Genomic DNA, 22,035 nt, shown 5'->3' on the forward strand with positions numbered 1-22,035 from the left:
GCTAAACATTTCTGGGCAGGGAGACAGGAAGATTGTTATTAAACAGTGCAAAACAGTACTAGGTGCTGCAAGGTTTTATCCATAAACAAGGAAAAAGTGTTCACAAGATGCCCATTCTATAGAGCCTACTCTAACATAGACACTGACAGGCCGGGAACCTCGGGAACAGCTGCTTCTTTAGGACATCTTAGATCATACTAAGTCACAGCCCAACAAGCCAAGTTACCTGCCAAATGTGCTATGTTTATATATGGTTTTGCAGAGACCATTAAGAAAAATCCACTACAAATTACCAATTTGTATTGAGCCCTGCAGAAGAAAAAAAAAAAAGTCTACAAGTTTTAAAATAATGTTTGAAAGTTTTTCTCAATCAACAATCATTTAGCACATCATTATCAATGTTGACATCACCCTCACCCTCTTAACAATGACAGCTAGCATTTTAAAAGTACTATAAGTGTAATAAAGTGCTTTACAAACAATTTGTTTAATCTTGATAACTTTGAGAGGTAGGGACCATTATTACACTCATTTTACATAAGGGGAAACTGAGGCAGACAGAGGTTAAGTGACTTGCCTAGAGTTACACAGTTGCTTAGTATCTAGGCTGGATTTGATCACAGATCTTTCTAACTTCAGTTCCACCTCACCACTTACCTGCTAACTATGTTCAGAAGTTACAATTAGTCTAAAGTCCAGTCAGTATCTGTTCCAAGCTTGGCATGAATATGGTGAGCCTCTAAGGGCAGAGGGCCACCAAGCTGCCTTAGAAGAGATGAACTGTCTCAGATCAGGAAAAAAAAAACAAAACAAACCCAGCAGGTATAAGCCTCTAGGCCCGTCAGTGCTATTAACAGACCTGCAAAGGAGACTATATTTCCCTTCAAGATAAGATTGAAAGACTCAATCTCAAAAAGAAAAATGTGCAAGATACTGTGTTAGACCATAGAAAATTGAAAAAATGATGCACTCAAATAATGCCTGTTAAGGGGGGGTGCAGAGAGGTTCACAGACAAATAGAACCACATTATAAACAATATGAATCCATAGAATTGGGTGGGGGGAGAAGTATTTGTTCAGGGACTAAGAACTGGAGGAATAATCCTTCTTGTAAATTCTTAAACTGAAACTTTAGGGAGCTGAGGATTTTAAGAGTCAGATAAGGAACGAGAATCCATTACCCCATCCCAAGCATGGGGGATGGCCTATGCAAAAACTCAGGGGCCAAAAAGAGAATGATATCTTGGGGGAATAGGAAGTAGGTTAATTTGACTGACACGTGGAGTTTATGGAGAAGCAAAATGTAGCCTTGGAAATATTGGAGAAGCAAAAAATAGCTTGGAAAGCTAGGGGAGAGGAGAGGAAGAAGAATTTCATATGCCAGATAAAAGAGTTAATCCTAAAGGCAAAGGGCAACTACTTGAAGCTTCTTGATTAAGAAATGATACAGCTGGGGCAGTTCGGTAGCACAGTAGATAGAGCACCAGCCCCAGAGTCAAGAGGACCTGACTTCAAATCTAGTCTCAGATACTTCATAAAGACTTAGCTGTGTGACCTTGGGCAAGTCACTCATTCCCATTGCCTTGCAAAAAAACAAAAACAAAAAAAGAAAGAAAAGAAACGATACAGTCTAACATGAGTTCCAGAAATAATAATTTGGCAGATGTGCAGAAAATGGATTGGAGAAGGGAGACAAACCAATTATAAAGTTGTTGCGAAAGTTCAGGTGAAAGAAGTGATGAGGACCAGGACTAGTGTGATTGTGGCATGAGTGCAGTCGACCAGACAGTTAATAAACATTTAAAAAGTGCTAAGGACTGACAAGGTAAAACTGTTGGGAAAGAGATCAGAAAATAGAATTCTGTACAAGTTCACGTAGAAGATCCAGTGACACTAACCTGTAGCCTTGCAGCTCTTTCGATCCAACTGCAGTTCATATCCAGGAAAGCAACTGCATTCCCAAGACACTGGTCTTAGAGGATTACAAATCTGGCTACACCCACCATTATCTAGTGATGAACAACCTTGAAAAAGAGCAATTTCATTCATAATTCTATGATGTACGAAAAACTTATAAGCCATTTATTCATAAAATGCCAAAGATACAATTTAAAGTGCTTATCCTTTTTTTTTTAGGATTTTGCAAGGCAAATGGGGTTAAGTGGCTTGCCCAAGGCCACACAGCTAGGTAATTGTTAAGTGTCTGAGACCGGATTTGAACTCAGGTACTACTAACTCCAGGGTCAGTGCTCTATCTACTGCACCACATAGCCACCCCAGTGCTTATCCTTTTTAAAAATACTTTATCACTCAAGCTGTGCCCAGTAACCTGAACCATACAGGATTCAATCAATCAATCCATAAAAATTACACATCTACAATAAGTTTGCACCGTGGTAGGGGTAGGAATAAAAAAAGAGAAAAAAAGATAGTCACTACCCTCAAGAAGCTTACAATTTAATAAGTTCAATCAATTTTTATCTGTTTTGCAATTTGTTTTCCTAAAGATAAGCTGATTTCTCAGCAATCAAGAGGGAGCACTGCATAAGGAGCAATTTCCTTAAGTGCTAGCTAAAATCTCACCTTTTATTAGTCCCCATTAATACTGGTACCATTCCTCTGCAAATATCTTCAATTTGATTCTGTTTATACCTTGCTTATATATAATTATCTGTATGTTTTCTCCTCCATTAGACTGTGAGTTCCTTGAGGGCAAAGACTGCTTAAAAGAACTTAAGTACTGCCAATAGACTTGAGTTCCTTGAAATACTTTTGGAAGTTGGAATTGAAGTCTCCTTCTCCAAATGGCTCATTCTTCTCCTCTAAGAAGATTCCTTGGTATTCAGCTAGAATGCTAGTTTAAATTTTTTTTGATTTAAGGGAGACAGTGTAGAGTAAGAAGACTCCTATAAGCTCGCATGTATTTATAGAGTACTTTAAGTTTCACAAATAGCATTAAAAATATCCTCACACCAACCTTGGCATCTTACAGCTGAGGAAACAGAGGCAGGTAGAGGTGAAGTGATTTTCCCGGCTAGTAAGTATCTGAGGCTGATTTGACCTCAGATTTTTCTGCCCCCAGGTCCAACAATCTATCCATTGTGCCCCATCCATTGTATCCATTGCATCCTTCTCTTCAAATTCTTACTAGCTGTGATAGTTTGCTCATCTATAAAATGGGGGATTTGGATAGTGATCCTTTCCAGCTTTAAATTTATGGTTTTTTTCCTTTCCCAATGAACCTTACTCTTTTGTTTTCATGAATTTTCATTTATCTTTCTTAGTTTCCTCTTGTCAATGAAAAAAAAAAAGATGGAGTTTAGCCAAAATTGAATTTCTTCTTTTCTGTTTTTGAATCATTCATGTTCAGTCTTCCATCAATGTTTGCATCTAAGCTAAAAAAGTGGAGATGAATAGAGAAGACTGAAGGTGAAAGTCAAGAGGGATTTACATATTGCATACATTAAATTACTAAGACCCACCATTTATTGCTAGCTGTGTGACCTGGGCAAGTCACTTAACCCCAACTGCAGGGGAAAAAAAAGGATGTACCATTTTGCAATGATTCATCCTAATATATCTTAAATCTAATCAAGTTAAACATACTCACCACTACAGGTTTTTCCATCTTCCTCAAGCATTGACCCTTCAGGACAGAAACACATGGGACCATCTGCTGTCATGACACAACCATGGCTGCATCCAGTGTTGTTGCTAACACAGGAAACTAGTTCTAGTTGTTTGGGGATAATTCTAGAGTTAGTGTCCAATCACTACTATTTATTTTACATAAATTTCTAATAAATCCAAAGTGCTCTTCTGAAAAGCTAACATTAAACAAAGATCTGATATCTAAAAGTGATACAGAGTAGGTGTAAAAATGAAGGGAAAGCTTATGTTTAAATTTGATAAGGAAGAACTTTTGGAACTGAAAGCTGCCTCTTGGTTTCCTCTAAATTATTCTCCTGTCAAATACAGTTTAATAATCATTAGTCCTACTAGGGCAGTTACCAACACTGAAAAGGGTTGGGTCTTCTAGACATGTTCTTGTGGGCCTTCTTAAGATCACAGTGGTCTAATTTCTGAAGTATGGGGTAGTTAATAGTTTAGAGCATTGTTGTTCACTAAGAAGTACAATCCTCAGCAATAAAAACCATTGATTTTTGAGAAGACAGAGACTTTTTTTGTTTGTTTTTACAAGGCAATAGGGTTAAGTGGCTTGCCCAAGGCCACACAGCTAGGTAATTATTAAGTGTCTGATGTCAAATTTGAACTCAGGTCTCCTGACTCCAGGCAGTACTCCAGTACAGTAGATATACTGCTCCACCTAAATGCCCCCAAGACAGAGACTTCTTAATGATGAGGAGTCCTTCACATGTTCTTTCCTAAACTACTCTCCCCTCATATAATGATGCTGACTCTTTCATAGTTCCTTTTGCCCAACAGTGAATTCTTGGTTCATGAGGAAACTTTGCTTCACTTCCCTATCTTTCACTTCACAACTTTCCATCCCTTTCTTGAATCTACTCCTGGTTTGCCCTGCCCACCACCGAAGTTCTTTCTAGGCCAAAACATATACAACTCCCAGTAGTTTTGCTATTAAGCCCAGTAGAATCTCTTTTGAACCATCAGACCACATAAATAAAACATCATAATGTTTTACAGGAGTTTTCTCCAAATCTAAGCAACTGGTATGATGATAGATTTAGAGCTAAAAGCACCTTAGAGATCATCTAACCTAATCACCTTAATTTATGGATGAGGAGGCTGAAACACTTGCCCAAAGTCACATGGGTAAAACTACCCATGGCTGAAGTAGGACTCAAAACCAGATTCTCTGAGTTCAGAAACCCAGTTTTCCACTGCATCCCAATAAGGTTAAAAGTTAAGGATGAGCTGTCATTCTAATAGAGGAGTTGTTAAGAGTTTCAAATCTGCATGAAATCATTGGCCATGACCAATGTGTAATTTAGCACTTTTATCAACTTTGAAATTTTAAATGAACTAAAACAATATTATGTAAAAGGTTACAATCCTTGTTGTCTTCCTATGAACTTCTTGTCCACATTTTACAATAAATCCTCCACAGAATATCTTCCTAGAACACTAAAGAGCTTCTTGGTTTTTGTTGACTTTTTCTCCCCTTTTATCTTAAGAACACCAGTGTACCCACTTGAATTGCCCATCTGGTATCTTGTTTGTTTTCTTTTCCTTTTATCTGAAAGCCAGCAGTGTATCACTCTGGTTGCCCACCATATTGTCTGTCATGACTAGGCATTTCCTTTTCTGGCCATAGATATCTTCAGTGTTATCCTTCATTACATTTACTGAATGCAAGTCATTACTGGTTAACATGCTGAAGCCCACTTATGCTAAAATGTGTCTTTCCTTTGGGTTATATGTAATTTTTTTTTAGGTTTTTGTAAGGCAAATGGGGTTAAGTGGCTTGCCCAAGGCCACACAGCTAGGTAATTATTAAGTGTCTGAGACGGGATTTGAACCCAGGTCCTCCTGACTCCAGGGCCAGTGCTTTATCCACTACGCCACCTAGCCGCCCCTGGGTTCTATGTAATTTTAACTTTTCTGAGATCATGGTTTCCCAGAAGCCATAGTTTCAAGGTATAACTGGGGAGAGTATTGCTTTCCAATAGTAACAAGTAGTTTGGGATCATTGAAAGATGTTCAATCTTCATATAATCAAGCCTAGCTTGGTGGGGTGGAAATGGAGCAGGAATTGAAGTCAGAGTATTTGGGTTCAAATTCCTAGTCTATAGATTATTATAAATCTTTTGGGACTTCCTTAACTTACTGGGACTCAGTTTCTTTCATCTGTAAAATGGTGGGGGTGAGGTGGATTGGCTAACTGCTAAGGTCATGACAGCTCTAAACCTATGATCTTCCTTCTATTCACTATTCATCTGGAGCCTTGTCCAAGGTGCTGCAAAGGGAAGGGAAGAAAATAAGCATTTATCAGGCACCTACCATGTGCCAAGGCATTTTGTTGAGTGCCTTATCATTTGATCTCTTCAATAATTCTATAAAGGTAGTTTGTATTATTATTATTGTTATTATTATTCCTGTTTGGTTTTTGTTAGGTTTTGTTATGTTTTACAGTTAAGGAAACTGAAGCAGTCAGAGGTTAAGTAACTTCCTGATTGATAGCAAGAATTGATTTCAAGTCTTCTTGACTCTAGACCTAGCACTCTAACCACTGTACTGCCTGGTTACATGGCTTGATCTGGTGAATATATGGTTTTCATACTCTTTGTTACCAACTAGAAAGCTCCAGAACTGAACCTTTATGATAATGCTCAGTGTCAGTACACTATGCTAACTAATCAGAAAGGAGTAGTTGTTCTTTTCTAGGGTTAACACAGGGTTCCTGTGAATGGTTATCATAAATAATAGGATAAAGCTCAATTCTTTACATTTTCAAGGTCACCCCTTAGGCACGAATTGTTTAATGGACTGTTTAAACAGTGCTCCTTCATTTGTTTGTTTTTGTCCATATCTATCAATGGAATGCTATCACTAGACTATATCCATGTAAATAGTCACCTGCTTAGCAACCTCTAGTCTTAGACATGTCTAGGAGCGTTGGGAGGTTTGAAAATTACTTTTTAGGATAACACAATCAATGTATGTCAGTAGTGAGACTTGAACCCAGCTCTTCGTGGGACTGTGAACCTGTTCCTCTATCTATCATCCAAGATATTTGTTCTTCTGGTGCACTAAGAATTTCTGAGTGACAGGATAAAATGAAGTAACAACAAAAAACATCATGGAAACTAGTAAAAATTATATGCTTCCCCACTCAACATCGTAAGATCTGATGGCCTTTATTGTACATAGCAAAAAATCTTGAGGTAGAAGGAATCTTAGAAAACATCCAGACCCAGTCCTTTTTTTAACAGCTAAGAAAAGACAATATGTATTTTAAAAAGCAAACAAACTTCTGTTACCAAATAAAAAGATCTACAAGTAGATATTTCTGATATCTTCTACTAACACTCTTCAAATCAATAGAAATGATCTGGGCTACATTCTCAAATACAATGCAAGCTAACCTTGTCTGCAACGACTCTAAGGCTTAATCTGACTGAGGTCACCATTCCTCAAATATATGGGAACTGTATCAAATTTACAAGAATACAAGTCACTCCCCAGTTGATAAATGTTCAAAAGATATGAACAGGCAGCTTTCAGATGAAGAAATTAAAGCTATCTATTATCATATTATTGATTAGAGAAATACAAATTAAAACAAATCTGAGATACTACCAATAACTAATATGACAGAAAAGGAAAATAATAAATGTTGGAGGGGATGTGGGAAAACAGGAACTCTAATGCATTGGTGCATCCAAATATTCTGCTGAGCAATTTGAAACCAAATTGCCCAAAGGGCAAGAAAATTGTGCATGCCCTTTCATCAAGCATTACCACTACTAAATATATATTCCAAAGAGATTTTAAAAAAGGAAAAGAACTTACTTTATAAAGATATTTACAGCAGCTCTCTTAGTGGTGGCAAAGAACTGGAAATAGGGATTCCATTGAGGAATGATTGAGCAAGTTATGGCAAATGAATGTAATGGAATATTATTACTTTTTAAGGGATGATGAGTAGGCAGATTTCAGAAAAACCTAGAAAGACTTATATGAACTGATGCAAAGTAAAGTGAGCAGAACCAGGAGAATATTGTATACAGTCACAGCAACATGTTACAATAATCAACTATGAATGACTTAGCTATTTGCAGCATTACAAATAACCTAAGACAATTCCAAAGGTCTCCTGGGGAAAATTGCTCTTTGCATCCAGAGAAAGAACTATTGGAATCTGAATGCAGATGGAAGCATACTATTTATACTTTATTTTTTGTGTGATCTTTTTCTTTTTGGTCTGTTTCTTCTTTCACAATATGACTAATATGAAAATGTTTTACATGACTACATATATATAGCCTACATCAAATTGCTTACTATCTAATGCTGGAGTAGATGTGGGAAAAGTGGGACACTAATGCATTGTTGGTGGAGTTGTGAATTGATCCACCCTTTCTGGAGAGCAATTTGGAATGATGCCCAATAGACAATGAAACTCTGCATATCCTTGGATCCAGGAATACCTCTACTTGTTCTGAATCCTGAAGACATAATGAAAAAGGGTAAAAATCTCACATGGACAAAAAATATTCATAGCAACTCTTTTTTTGGTAGCAAAGAGCTGGAAAATGGGGGGATGCCCATCAACTGGGGAAGGTTGAACAAACTGCAGTATTTGTTTGAGATGGAACACTATTGTTCTATAAGAAATCATGGGGGGCAAAACTTCAGAAAAGCCAGAAAGGCTTAAATGAACTGCTGCTGAGTAAAAAGAGCAGATCCAGAAGAACATTATACACACCAAGAACAACATGGGGTGATGATCAACTATGAATGACTTGTTTATTTCAGCAGTATAATAAAGATTATACTAAAAGACTTGTGACAGAAAATACCATTCATATCCAGAGAAGGAACCATGAAGTTTAAATGAAGACCAAAGCTTTCTACTTTCAATTTTTAAGTTGTTTTATGTATAATGTCATTGTTTTTCTCTATAATTTTTTTTCTTCCTTTTGGATTTGATTTTTTTGCAACATGATTATATGGATTTCTGTTTAACATGGTTATAAATGTAGAGCCTATTTTAGATTGTTTTCTCTTGGGGAGGAGGGAGGGGAGGGAGAGAAAGAAAAAAATGTAAAACTCTAAGTCTTGCAAAAATTGATTGGTAAAAACTACCATTGCATGTAGTTGGAAAAACAAATAAATAAAATATTTAAATTTTTAAAAATAAAATAAATAATTGCAAATTGCTTACTGTCTCAGGGAGGGGAAGAGTAGGGAGGAATAGAGAAAATTTGGAGCTCAAAATTTTATAAAAATGAATTAAAAATTGTCCTTTCATGTTACTGGAGGAAATTTTTAAAATTTTTTAAAAATCTGAGCCCAGAAATAATGGATGACTTGCCTTACCCAAATTCAAATGGGTATGAACCTACCCTATACCAACTCACAAGTCTATCTCTAACAGTAGGGGGGAAAAGAAGATGATGAAAGAAGGAATAAGATCTTTGCTGAAGTAGATAGTAAAATGATAATGGATAAAATGTGGACAAAATAGAGAACAGGAGGGGGGAGGAGGAGGAGGAGGAGGAAGAGGAAGAAGAAGAAGAAGAAGAAGAAAAAGAAGATGAAGAAGAAGAAGAAAAAGAAGAAGAAGAAAAAGAAGAAAAAGATGAAGAAGAAGAAAAAGAAGATGAAGAAGATGAAGAAGAAAAAAGAAGATGAAGAAGAAGAAAAAGAAAAAGAAGATGAAGAAGAAAAAGAAGAAGATGAAGAAGAAGAAAAAGAAGATGATGAAGAAGAAGGAAAAGTAGAAGAAAAAGAAGATGAAGAAGAAGAAGAAGAAAGAAGGAAGAAGGTATAGCATTCTCTAGAACATCATTCTAGAACAAAAGAAAACTGAGAAGACATCTAGTTCAACACTGCCCCTTTAAGTTTATAGATGAGGTAAGTGAGGCTGGGAAAGAGACTACATCGGGCTTTGACCAGCTGGGACCTGAACTCAGGACCTCTGACATCAAACACATTGTGTTTTCTGTGCCTCTCTAAGATCATTTTTAGGGAATAGATTTAAAAAGTGAATGTGTATATGGCCCAAGAAAAATTTTCAATATGAACTGATTTATTTTCCTTTTCATGCAATGTAGGTTTTGAGGATCTTTCATTATAAACTTTAATCCTAGCTAATTGTTGTTTGTCCTTCAGTTTTGAATAGGAAAATTAGAGTAAAGTGAGGCAGAGTTGCACAATCATCAGTCTCAATCTCTCTTCCTGAGTCATCAAAGTCCAATAGCAGGACAAAAGTCCCTAATTGCAGTGGATGACCTTGACATCAAAGCTCTCCAAAGCATGTACTTCAGCTGCCTTCATGGGTACTGAAACAAATTGTTCTGATCCACCCAGTCTGCTGGGGAAAGTCTTTTTCAGGGATGCTCATTTACCTTTGGATCTAACTGATTCACTCTTCTCTGTGGCTCTAAGAAGTTGTAATTTGAGTACTAGCCCCAGTCAGGTAAAACTGTTTCAGCAGATGGGCTAAACCAGATTGAGGTTAACTACCCCAATCCTGTCTTTCCCAAGCATTGTAAAGACTCCGCAGCCCTTACACCAGAGGTACTAATCCTTGAACACCCCATACACCCCTAGCTAAATAATAACATACAATACACAACCCAAAGTTGTATAGGTTATAGACATATAAATAGTAAGTAGTAGAAACAGAAAAGGTAGGCAGTGTGTTGAAGTCTTAAATATCTGAGGTATAGAGATCAAGCGCCTCCATTGTTTTTGCCCCATCTTTTAAAATTCAAGATTGAGGGGTGACTAGGTGGAGCAGTGGATAGAGCACCCCACTGGCCCTAGAGTCAGGAGGACTTGAGTTCAAAGCCAGCCTCAGACACTTAGTAATTACCTAGCTGAGTGGCCTTGGGCAGGTCACTTAACCCCATTGCCTTGCAAAGAAAAAATTCAAGATCGACTTGAAAGCAAAAGGAGAGCATTGGTTTTAGAATAAGAAAATATTAGTTCAAATTCCAGTTCTTTCATTCACGATCTGTATAAATGCTTGCAAGTCACTTAACCTGACTCAGTTTCCTCATCTATAAAATGAGGGAGTCAGACTAGATGTCTTCAAACGTCCTTCTAGCTCTAAATCTATGATCTTTTGATATCCCTTTCTCATTCTCCATATAATAGCAACAACAACAATAGTAAAATAATAGCTGGAATTTATATAGCAAAGTACCTTTTCAAATATCTCATTTTATCCTCACTGGCTGCCTTTTATCATCTCTTATTTGGAGAATCAATCAAATATTCTATTGTTTGAGGTTTTCTTGGCAAAACTACAGAATGGTTTGTCATTTCTTTCTCCAGCTCATTTTACAGATGACAAACCTGAGGCAAAAAGGATTAAGTTGACATGTCCAGGATCACATAGCTAGTAAGAGTCTAAGGTCACATTTGAACTCAGGTCTTCCTGACTCCTGGACCAAGCTCTATCCACTACTCTATGAGTGTATGGAAATGGAGTCCATTTCCAATAGAAAATTGAAGCTAGGTCATCCTCACAGATATGTACTGGCTTGCTTTGAGGAAAAAAGAAAAGTTCTCTCCAAAAGATGCCCTTCTGATCTGAAACCCCTACTCTGAGTCAAGGGTCAATAGGTTAGGTAGCAAATTCTAGAAGTATTGTCTGCAGAAAACTATACTGTAATTTCAAAGCTGTTACCTCTTCCATTAGCACATTAGCATGGATTAGTTGAGTGGGATTAGGGAGTTGACACCTTAGTGTATTTGTTAAAAGCACCCCTTTCACAATATTGCCTAAGGCTAGCCTGGGGTGTGGCATTGATTAATGTGGGAGAAATCAATATAAATTTTGCCTAACTGAACAGTATGTTAGGGGATTTGTATGATTTTCAAAAACTTTAAATCTTAGCAAAATTTATAAAGGGTAAAATTCACTATTTAATCAAAGTAAGGTGATCTAGGTCAGGGACTTTCTCTTTTGGGTTTTGTCCATCCCCAGCACCTAGTCCAGTATGGGGCAGGTGTTACTGAATCATTTATGACCTTGTTTGGATTTTCTTGGCAAAGATAATGCATTTTTTGTCATTTCTTTCTCCAGTTTATTTTACTGATGAGGAACTGAGGCAAACAGGGTTAAGTGACTTGTCCAAGGTCTCACAACTAGTAAGTGTCTGAGGCAGATTCGAACTCAGGAACATTAATTTCTTGATTTCAAGCCCAATGCTATATTCATAGTACTACCTAGATGCCCAAGTGTACATAGAAGGCAATTTATGAGTGTTTATTGATTAACTGATTAATTTCATTTTTCTCATTTATTGAAGTTACAGCTTTTGTAAAGTTCTCCCAAAGAAATCTTCTAAATACATTCTTAAATATTATCTATTATAATAATAATATATTTGGAAAGCATTTTAATCAGTTTTTTTAATATTTGACAATGTGATTTCACTGACACCTAAACCAATGCACACCAAGACCTATTTTGCAACTTCCAGGCTTGAGAGTTTCCTAGAGTATTCAATTTGCTTGCTCTGGATTACAAAACTATAGACATCAGAGCAGAATTTGAACTCAGATCTTCTGGACTCTGAAACCTGCTCTCTATCCTCTGTACCACATTACCTCTCTATTATAACATGATGCCTTCCAAAAATGGCCAACATTTTTAATCCTTGCAAAAATAGACATACTATCAAATGGTACACTTTTGGTATAGCTATATACATATTTACCATAATAATCAAATATGAAAAGTATTTAATACATTGATGCCTTACTATTTTTCTGTTTTGAAGATTTATGACATGGGACCAATGTACACATTTCAAAGTCATATTGAAATATTGATTCTTTAGTATGTTTCTTTAGCATGTTTCAGTCTGTATTCAGACAATATCAGTTCTTTCTTTGAAGGTGGATAGCTTCCTTCTTCATGACTTCTTTGTGATTGTCTTGGATCATTGTACTGCTAAGAATATCTAAGTCATTCACAATTCTTCATTAAACAATTTTGCTGTTAACTATGTACTGTGTTCTAGTCCTGCTCACTTCACTGTACATCAGTTTATCTAAGTCTTTACAGATTTTTTCTGAAATCATGCTGCTTGTCATGTCTTACTGCTCAATAATATTCTATAAAAATCACATACTTCAACTTGTTCAGCCATTCCCTAATTGATGGGAAACCTCCCTTATTGACTGACCATTCTTGAAACCATGTGGCCTTTTAGAATTCTGGCACCATCACTTAGTAGCTGTCACTAAGTGTCACTAAGCTAGCCCAAGTCATTTAAATTCAGTTTACTCCTCTGCAAAATACAGATAATAATGCTTGCACTACCTAGCTTATTGACTTGTGAAGAAAAAGTGAATTATTATTACTATTATTTCTACTGTAATATTATTTCTAAAGAAGTAATATCCCCCATAACATTGTTGTACCAAAGATAATTTTTGTTGTTTAGTTACTTAATTTGTGTCTGACTCTTCAAGACTCCTTTTGGAGTATTCTTGGTAGGGATACTGGAATGCTTTGCCATTTCCTTTTCTAGCTCATTTTGTAAATGAGGAAACTGAGGCACAAGTAAATGACCTACCCAGAATCACACAGCTAGTAAGTGTCTGAAGCTATATTTAGATTCAGGAAGATGTCTTCCTGACTCCAGGCCCAGTATTATCCACTGCACCACTTATCATTTCAAATGATCATTTCCCACCAACCAATTAATGACTCTTGGCTGAGATATTCCTGTGTTCAATCTCATTCTTTAATACAGACAGACAGATTGGATTTAAAGTGTATATAGAGAAGAGCAATGCTGGAAGCAATATGACTGTGAGGAAATTGAAGGATACAAGGTATCTAAAAAGGAGTGGGAGATCCAAAGGCATGGGGAAAATCTCAGATGATCAAGAAAAAAGTAACTTGTGCCAACCCTACAGAATCTTTGCGAAGACATCTATATACAAATAAAGGGCACCCTCAGGAGGAAGGAAGGAAGGAAGGAAGGAAGGAAGGAAGGAAGGAAGGAAGGAAGGAAGGAAGGAAGGAAGGAAGGAAGGAAGGAAGGAAGAAGGGAGGGAGGAAGGGAGGAAGGGAGGGAGGGAGGGAGGGGAGGGAGGGAAGGGAAGGAAAGAAGGATGGAAGGAAGAAGGGAAGAAAGGGAGGCAGAAAGGGAGAAAGAACCTATTATTAAGTACCAATTCTCACAATAATCCTGAAAAGATCATGTTATTATGATCCTATAAAATAGTTGATGAAGCTGAATCAGGCAGAGGTTAACTGACTTGCCAGGGTCAAATAGCTAGTGTCTGATCCACATTTGAACTTAGGTCTTCCTGATTTCAAGTCCATTTCTCTATCTACCATTGTGTATATTATATAAAGCAGAACAGAACAAATATATGGACTATTAAATGTAAAATTTTTGAAAAGATAAAAATGAGAATAATTTTTGCATCAAGTAAAATTCAAAAACACATACTCTTTTACCCATGAAGTTGCTGATGAGGAATACCTTCTGCCTACATGATTGGCAGCCCCATGTCTTTGGAAACAACACAAGGAAAACTTTTTTTCTTATATTCTAAAGAATTTTCAGTTTTTCATCACACCATCACTGATGCTAATATTTTCCCCTTTTTTTAACTTTAGAAAATATTTGAAGTTTTTCACTTTCCTTCATGGGTGCCAGGCAGAGAATAACTCAGAGTTGATAACACTTCAACTGTTTTGTTAGCACAGTGCCAGTGATCACAAATAAAACCCTGGAATTCATCAGATACCAGGTAGATGCTAAACTTGTCCTTTAGCCAGAGTTCTAAAGATGTCACAACTTAAAATCAAAGTCTTAACTATGTATTCTGATAAATCTCCAGGATCTGATGATATCCCTACCTAGATCTTTAAGCAGAAACTCACTACTTCTTGACAAGTATTTTCATCTTTGGGAAGGAGATATAACTAAGAATACACAGTCAAAGATGTTAAACTTTAGAGAGCCCAAATCCAACTCATTTAAATTACAGATGAGGAAACAAAAATTCAAAGAAGTTACCTGAATTATTTCCTGAAGGTCACAATTAAGTAGCATAAATCTATCACATTATCGCTTTGTTTTCCATCACTGAGAAGATGTTGATCAGAATTGCCCTGTATCAGCAGCTAAACAACCCAGTCATTCTGGCATTCCTAGAATGCAGTACTAAATACTTTACATCAGAAGAGAGTATAGTATACATGATAGCTGGAGCAACATAAATTATCGGAAAGGTCAGTCAGTCAACAACCATTATTAAATACTTACTACATGCTAGACACTATAATAAGCACTAGAAAAGTGCAAGAAGTAGTATCAAGATTTCTCCCAGATTCTAGAAGTAAAGAAAAACATCTCAACACTAATCTTTTGGAAAAGACAGAGAGATGTGGAATTGATTATAATAAAAGTTGATGAATTCTGAACAGGTTGGATGATTGGATTCAAAGAATCATTAATTTGGGGTGGCTAGGTGGCACAGTAGATAGAGCACTGGCCTTGGAGTCAGGAGTACCTGAGTTCAAATCTGGCCTCAGACACACCTATCCGTGTGGCCTTGGGCAAGCCACTTAACCCCATTGCCTTGCAAAAACTAAAAACAAAAACAAAAACAAAAAAGAAAAGAATCATTCATTGGTGGCAGGACATTGCCAGTGGAGAACTCTATGGTTCTCTATTTGATTGGCACAATGTCATTTATTAGTATGGCAATGATTTAGATTGATACATAGATAGATGACATGTTCAGCAACTTTGTAGATGATATCAGCATTGGAGGGAAAGCTAACACATTAGAATACAGAGTCAGGATCCAAAAAGATCTTGAGTAGACTAAATCTAATAAGATGAAATTCAAAAGGAACGAATAGAAAAATCTTGAACTTGATTTCAAAACATCAGCTTCATTAGTACACAAATACATCAACTTTATAAGATGGTAGAGGCAATGATTAGACAGCAGTTTGTCTAAAAAAACATGTCAGTGGTTTAGAGAATGCAAGTTCAATATGAGTCAGCAGTTGAAAACGTCAGCAGTGGCTAAAAAAAGTAAATATGATTTTGGGGCTATAGTAAGAAAGGTCATGTTGTTCTTTTTCAGTCATGCCCAACTCTTGGTGACCCCATTTAGAGTTTTCTTAGCAATGATGCTGGAATGGTTTGCCATATTTCCTTTTCCAGATCATTTTACAGATGAGGAAACTGGATTAACAGGATTAAGTGACTTGCCCAAGGTCATGCAGCTAATGAGAGTCTGAGGCTGGATTTGAACCCAGGAAGAGAAGTCTTTCTGACTTCAGTCCCAGCACTCTATTCACTGTTCTGTCTTAGCTACCCAAAAGGTCTACCTTAAAGGAGTATTGTATGTAGTTCTGTGGCCATGGTTGAAAGATGTTGTTAACGTTCAATTTGGATCAATTTATACCATGGAAACGATGTAAAGACTGGCAAATTGCCTTCTATGGGGTGTGAGGGAAGGAAGTAAGATTAGGGGAAAAATTGTAAAACTCAAAGTAAAATCTTTAAAAAAAAAATTAAAGAAAAGAAAGATGTTAAGTTGGGGAGTGTCTAGAGGAGGCCAGCAACATGGTGAAGGCACTCAAGTCCAAGCTCATGAGGATCAGTGAAAAGAACTAAGGAAGTTTTGTGGAGAGAAGAGAAGATTCAAGGGGGCATGAAAATTTTGATCAAGAATTTGAAGAGTTATCAAATATAAGAAGGGTTCAACTTGTTCTGTTTGACACCAAAAGGCAGAACTTGGAGAAACATGTAGAAGCTGCAAAAAAGATTAATCAAGGTTTGATGATGGGAAAAAACTTAACATTGGGGTGTCCAAAAGTGGATGGACAACACTGAAAGGCAATAGAGTTCCCCTCCTATAGGTCATCAAGCCAAGAATGAAGATTTGACAGGTTTATTATAGGGGAGATTTCCCTAGGATCTAGGATTAGATCAGGTCCTTTTTAATGCACTTTTTTTTTTTACAAAGGTAAGAGAGTTGGAGTCAGCCCAAACCAGCTCATGAGAGATAATTGTTAAAAGTATGAGTATTTACACAACAGAAGTTGGCAAATGTGACAAATCAGGGCTGGATTTATCGTTTTGTTGATTTTTCTAGACTTAAGGTGATAGAGAACATATTAATAATACAGATTTAACTTCAAAGTGTGTTGTGCAAACATTTTTGGCTGGTTATTGAACATTTAGCAGCATATCCAAGCCCATAGGCCTACCAAAGTATCTAACACTATTTTTTTTAGTTTGTTTTTTTGCAAGGCAATGGGATTAAGTGACTTGCCCAAGGTCATACAGCTAGGCAATTATTAAGTGTCTGATTTGAACTCCAGGTCCCATGCTCTATCCACTGGACCACCTAGCCATCCCTAGTATCTAACACCATTATTAAAACTAAACTGACCATTGGAAACATCAGGTTTCCTTACACTGAAAAGGAATTATCATCCATTCACAATGTGACAAAGAGTCAAGGGGAGGGAGAACTGACCTCCAAGTCAGGAAGTCATGGGTTCAGGTTCTATATATGACTAAACCTTGACAGCTCTATGTAGTCTATGACCTAAAAAACTTACAGAGTATCTATTTACCTACAAAAAGAAGTTTCCTCATCCAAGAGTTTATTATACTAATGAAATCATGGGCCTAATCCTTTCTCTACCCCAAAATGACACAGTGACCAGTATTGGCAAGTTCAGTGCTTGGCAAGTTCAGTGCTTGTCCACTTCTATGGAATCATTTTTAATACAACCATTATAATGGTCAGGGATCTATAATATGTCAGAGTACATTTAAGGGTGGTTTGCAGCTATATATAGTCCAGGCTCTTCACTCTCAATTTTGGTTGGGAAATCAATTATGAGAGGGGAAAAAAAGAAAACAACTTTGGAATAAATGAGAACTGCAAGTAACACTAACTCTTTGGATGATGGTCATATTCATTTAATAAATATTTATTAAGCACATAACTATGTGCAATGTCCCAGGGCAGGCCTTCAGGGAAACACTAAATAAATAAATCACAGGTCCTAAACTTTTGGAACTTATAGTTTAAAACAAAAGGTAAGAGATGTGCATAAGCAATTTTAAATAAATAAAAGAGAAAAAGTAAACTCCTGTAAGTTTCTAGAAAGAAACAAAAAACAATTGTCCTCAATAGTAACTAATATGAAGAGGGCTGACAGTCTCACTCACTTCAGTCATTTCAGTCACACCTGTACATGGATGCCACAGTTGTCTTCAGAAACAACCATAGGATGATAAAACTAATGGTTAGTGCTTTAGCTTACCATGACACGTTTTTCCATCAGAAAGCAGGATGAATCCTTTGGGACATGTGCAGTAATAGGAGCCAGGAATATTTTCACACCCAAGAGTACACCCATGGTTCCAAAATGCACATTCATTGACATCTGATCAGAAAAAAAATTAATTAAATCAACATCACATTTCATACTTTACAATCAAGATATAATTTTTGTAACTATTAATAAATGACTAGCATGAAATTAATTTGGTAATTTGCATTTAGATATGGTAACCTTTCTTGGGAAAAATAGAGATTCTGCTGTATGAAATAAATGAAATAATCCAAAAAACATAGAAATATTACATATGAGCTCATATTCTCTCTTTTCAACTGTTGTTAGTTCTCAGAATCCCTCTTGGAAAAAGTGACAAATTTCACCAAGCTAAAAACAGCATACTGTTTAATGTAAATCTAGAAATGATTCCTTGGTGAAGTTGGATTTTCAGTGGTTCCTGGAGGTTAGCCGTGTCCCATCTAAGAAGCTGTGCAGTGTCTGACAAATATATACATCATGTTAGTCTGTAACTGTGATTACTTAAGAAGGAAATTAAAATGTTATTTTCTCTTTCAATTTATGCAGATTATTTTTCAAATAACTAATAAATTGTTAAGATACAAATACTTATCAAGTTATTTGGATCCAGCTTATTTAATAAATGGAACTGTTAGTAATTTATTTTGAACTAGGGGTTCCAGGAAAAAAATCACTAAGACACAAAAATCTCCATAATTGAGAAGTTGGGAATCTCTGCCATAAGGTAATACAATGTCTCCAACCCAGCCGTTTCAATCACCTATCCTACCTACTTGTACAGATTAGGAGTTTTCTCCTATAACTAAGCCACTATCACCTATCACCTTACTGTGGCTTGATCTGATTCCCCAAATCTCCTGTATTTCAAATTATTCTCCCATCTCAGCCTATCCCACGTAAAGAATTAAGAGTTCTAATCTAGGATTGTCTTGGAAGCCCCTCCCCAACTTAGTTCTAAGGCACCCTTGTGAGAGTACACAATCACTAATCTGTCTCTCTTCCTTTCTAAGTCACCTACAAAATCCAAAATAACATCTCTGCTATTAACTTGAACCTGGAAGCTCAAGCCTGGAGTGGGCTCTAGAAAGTCCATGGTGGAACATAGGAATGCTGACAAGACCTTGGGTCTTTCTTCATTTTTAGACTTTGAAAACAAACCATCCAAGTTTCAAGTTATATTAACTAACATTTATAGGGTGCTTTAAGGTTTGCAAAATGATTTAGAAATATCTCATTTGATTTTTATCCTCATGACATCCCCTGAAGTAGGTGCTATTCTTATTCTCATTTTTCAGATGATGAAACTGAGGCTGAGAGAGATAAGGAGGCTTGCCTAGCATCATACAACTAGTAAGTATCTGAAACAGGATATGAATTCAGGTCTCCTTGATTCCAAATCTCTATACACAACACCACTAAGCTTTATCTATGGAAATAGAAGAAACAATATGTAATTACTTTTAAACTTTCAAATTTAAATTAGATTTAGATTGGTCTCAGGTTAGAGACTCTTTAATGATCTCTGAATAAGGAAAAAACCCCATCCAACCAGACTGGTTTGCCCTGTTTCAGATAAAGGTTTAATGCATTACCTTCACAATAACTTCCATCTTGGCTTAATGTGTAACCTTCAGCACATTTGCATCGATGGGACTTGGGGTCCTGTCCACACACACTGCTCCTGCAGTCACTTTTCTTTGAATTGCAAGATTCCTGCTCTATAAAAGAGAAGCATAGTTTATTTAGGATGGAGATGAGTTCTGACATATTTCGTGCTTTATTCCCTCATAGTCCTTAAGGAGGTTATTCTTCCACTGACGTCAACAGCACTGCCTTTGCAAACATTGGCACACCTTTGCAATATCCTGGATTCCTCTGAGTTCTAAAGTCCATTTGCATCTCTAAATAGTACAGTGTTTGGAAGGATAAGGAGCCCTTATATATCTTGGATTTCCAAAGTACTTTTTACTTACATTATCTCATTTAAAACTCCCAATATCCTCATAATATAGGTGCAATTATAATCACCCCCCATTTTACAGATTAAAAAAACTGAGGCTTAGGGAGTTCATCATCACATAATTAGTAACAAAAGGAAGATTAGACAAGTAAATGTCCTTCAATTGGGGAATGGCTTAACAAACTGTGGTATATGTATGTCATGGAACACTATTGTTCTATTAGAAACCAGGAGGGATGGGAATTCAGGGAAGCCTGGAAGGATTTTCAGGAACTGATGCTGAGCAAGATGAGCAGAACCAGAAAAACACTGTACACCATAACATGGGGGTGATGATCAACCTTGATGGACTTGCTCATTCCATCAGTGCAACAATCAGGGACAATTTTGGGCTGTCTGCAATGGAGAATACCATCTGTATCCAGATAAAGAACTGTGGAGTTTGAACAGAGTTCAAGGACTATTCCCTTTAATTTAGGGGGAAAAAAAACAGATATCTTATTGTCTGATCTTGTTATCTCATATACTTTTTGTTTCTTCCCTAAGGATATGATTTCTCTCTCATCACACTCAGTATGGATCAATGTACAACATGGAAACAAAGTAAAGACTGACAAATTGCTTTCTGTGGGGGGTGGGGTGGGGGGGAGGGAAGTAAGATGGGGGAAATTGTAAAACTCAAAATAAATAAAATCTTTAATAAAAAAAAAAAGGAAGATTAGCAAAGGTCTGTCTTCTGACCCCTAGTCCAGTAATCTTTCCACCACATCGCCCTACCAGAGATACAAAGCCAATTTTCCCTCCTCCTCATCTGTTTTTATTCAAACAGTGACAGACACAAATCTGAGCATTCTCATTATATCACTAATACTTAATTCTGTGTTCAATTTAACACAGATTTAACAAAGTTCCAGTTCTTGGAGATTATAAAACTGAAAAATGAGGGTCCCTACCTTCTCTCCAATCTAAAACTACAAAATCTAATGAAATAATATGCACAAAATACTTTTAATATAGAATAAATCTGATAGAGGCAAATGCAATAACAAACCTGGGAAGACTTGTATGAGCTGATGCAGAGTGAAGTGAACAAAATCAGAAGATTAATTTATACAATAACAAACAAACAGCTTTGAAATACTTAAGAACTCTGATCAACACAGAGGCAATCACATCTCCAGAAGACCAATGATGAAGTCTCCTACCCACCTCCTGATAGAGAAAATGGACTCAAGATATGGAATGAGATATGTTTTTTAACACAAAAAAAACTGGGATTTTGTTTTGCTTGACTAATTGTTTCATGAGATTTGGTTTGGTTTTTCTGGGTTATTTGTGGTTTTTTTTTGTTTTGTTTTTACAAGGCAATGGGGTTAAGTGACTTGCCCAGGGTCCCACAGCTAAGTAATTATTAAGTGTCTGAGGCCGAATTTGAACTCAGGTCCTCCTGATTCCAGGCCCTGTGCTCTGTTTACTGTGCTACCTAACTACCCCTGGTTTGTTTTTTTTTATTAGCATAGGAAAGCTGGGAGGGAGAGGAAATAAATTTCTTGTTAATTTAAGAAAATGAACGAACATGTGACACCATGAATAGAGCACTGCTTTGGAATCAGGAAGACTCATTTTTATGGGTTCAAATCTAGCCTCAGACATGTACCAACTGTAGGAGCCTGAACAAATCATTTAATCCTGTTTGCCTCATTCTCTTCATCTGTAAAATCAGCTGGAGAAGAAAATGGCAAACCACTCCAGCATCTTCACCAAGAAAATCCCAAAGGGGGACACAAAGAGCCAGACATGAGTCAACAACAACAACAACAACAACAACAACGATTTTTTTAAATGAAGCACTTATGAAGGGGAAGAGAAAACATCTGGGGAGATAATGGAGATGGGGATCAGAAAGAAACAGGCGTGAACAGCTTCAGTATCCTTTAGGATAGTGGAATCTAGAGTCAGAAAGGAACTCATTGGTTCATCTTATCAACCTCTGATTTTATAAATGAGAAAATGCAATTCATTCCACAAACCT

The 22,035-nt window shown here is 36.7% G+C and overlaps 1 protein-coding gene across 3 annotated transcripts in view; it reads right to left on the bottom strand.

Annotated features, from left to right (window-relative positions):
• Nucleotides 1-22,035, bottom strand: part of EGF (epidermal growth factor) — a 139,743-nt gene that overhangs the window by 69,340 nt on the left and 48,368 nt on the right. For 2 of the 3 annotated variants that reach the window (XM_074228711.1, XM_074228710.1), the window contains exons 6-9: nucleotides 19,636-19,761; nucleotides 17,990-18,112; nucleotides 3,611-3,733; nucleotides 1,899-2,024 (exon numbers count right to left, since the gene is read on the bottom strand). In XM_074228711.1, the coding sequence (XP_074084812.1) occupies nucleotides 1,899-2,024; nucleotides 3,611-3,733; nucleotides 17,990-18,112; nucleotides 19,636-19,761 (498 nt within the window). The remainder of the gene's footprint in view (nucleotides 1-1,898; nucleotides 2,025-3,610; nucleotides 3,734-17,989; nucleotides 18,113-19,635; nucleotides 19,762-22,035) is intronic. The other variant, XM_074228712.1, reaches the window with a different exon arrangement.

Source organism: Macrotis lagotis, chromosome 3 (genome assembly GCF_037893015.1).
Source record: "Macrotis lagotis isolate mMagLag1 chromosome 3, bilby.v1.9.chrom.fasta, whole genome shotgun sequence".
Lineage (NCBI taxonomy): Eukaryota > Metazoa > Chordata > Mammalia > Peramelemorphia > Peramelidae > Macrotis > Macrotis lagotis.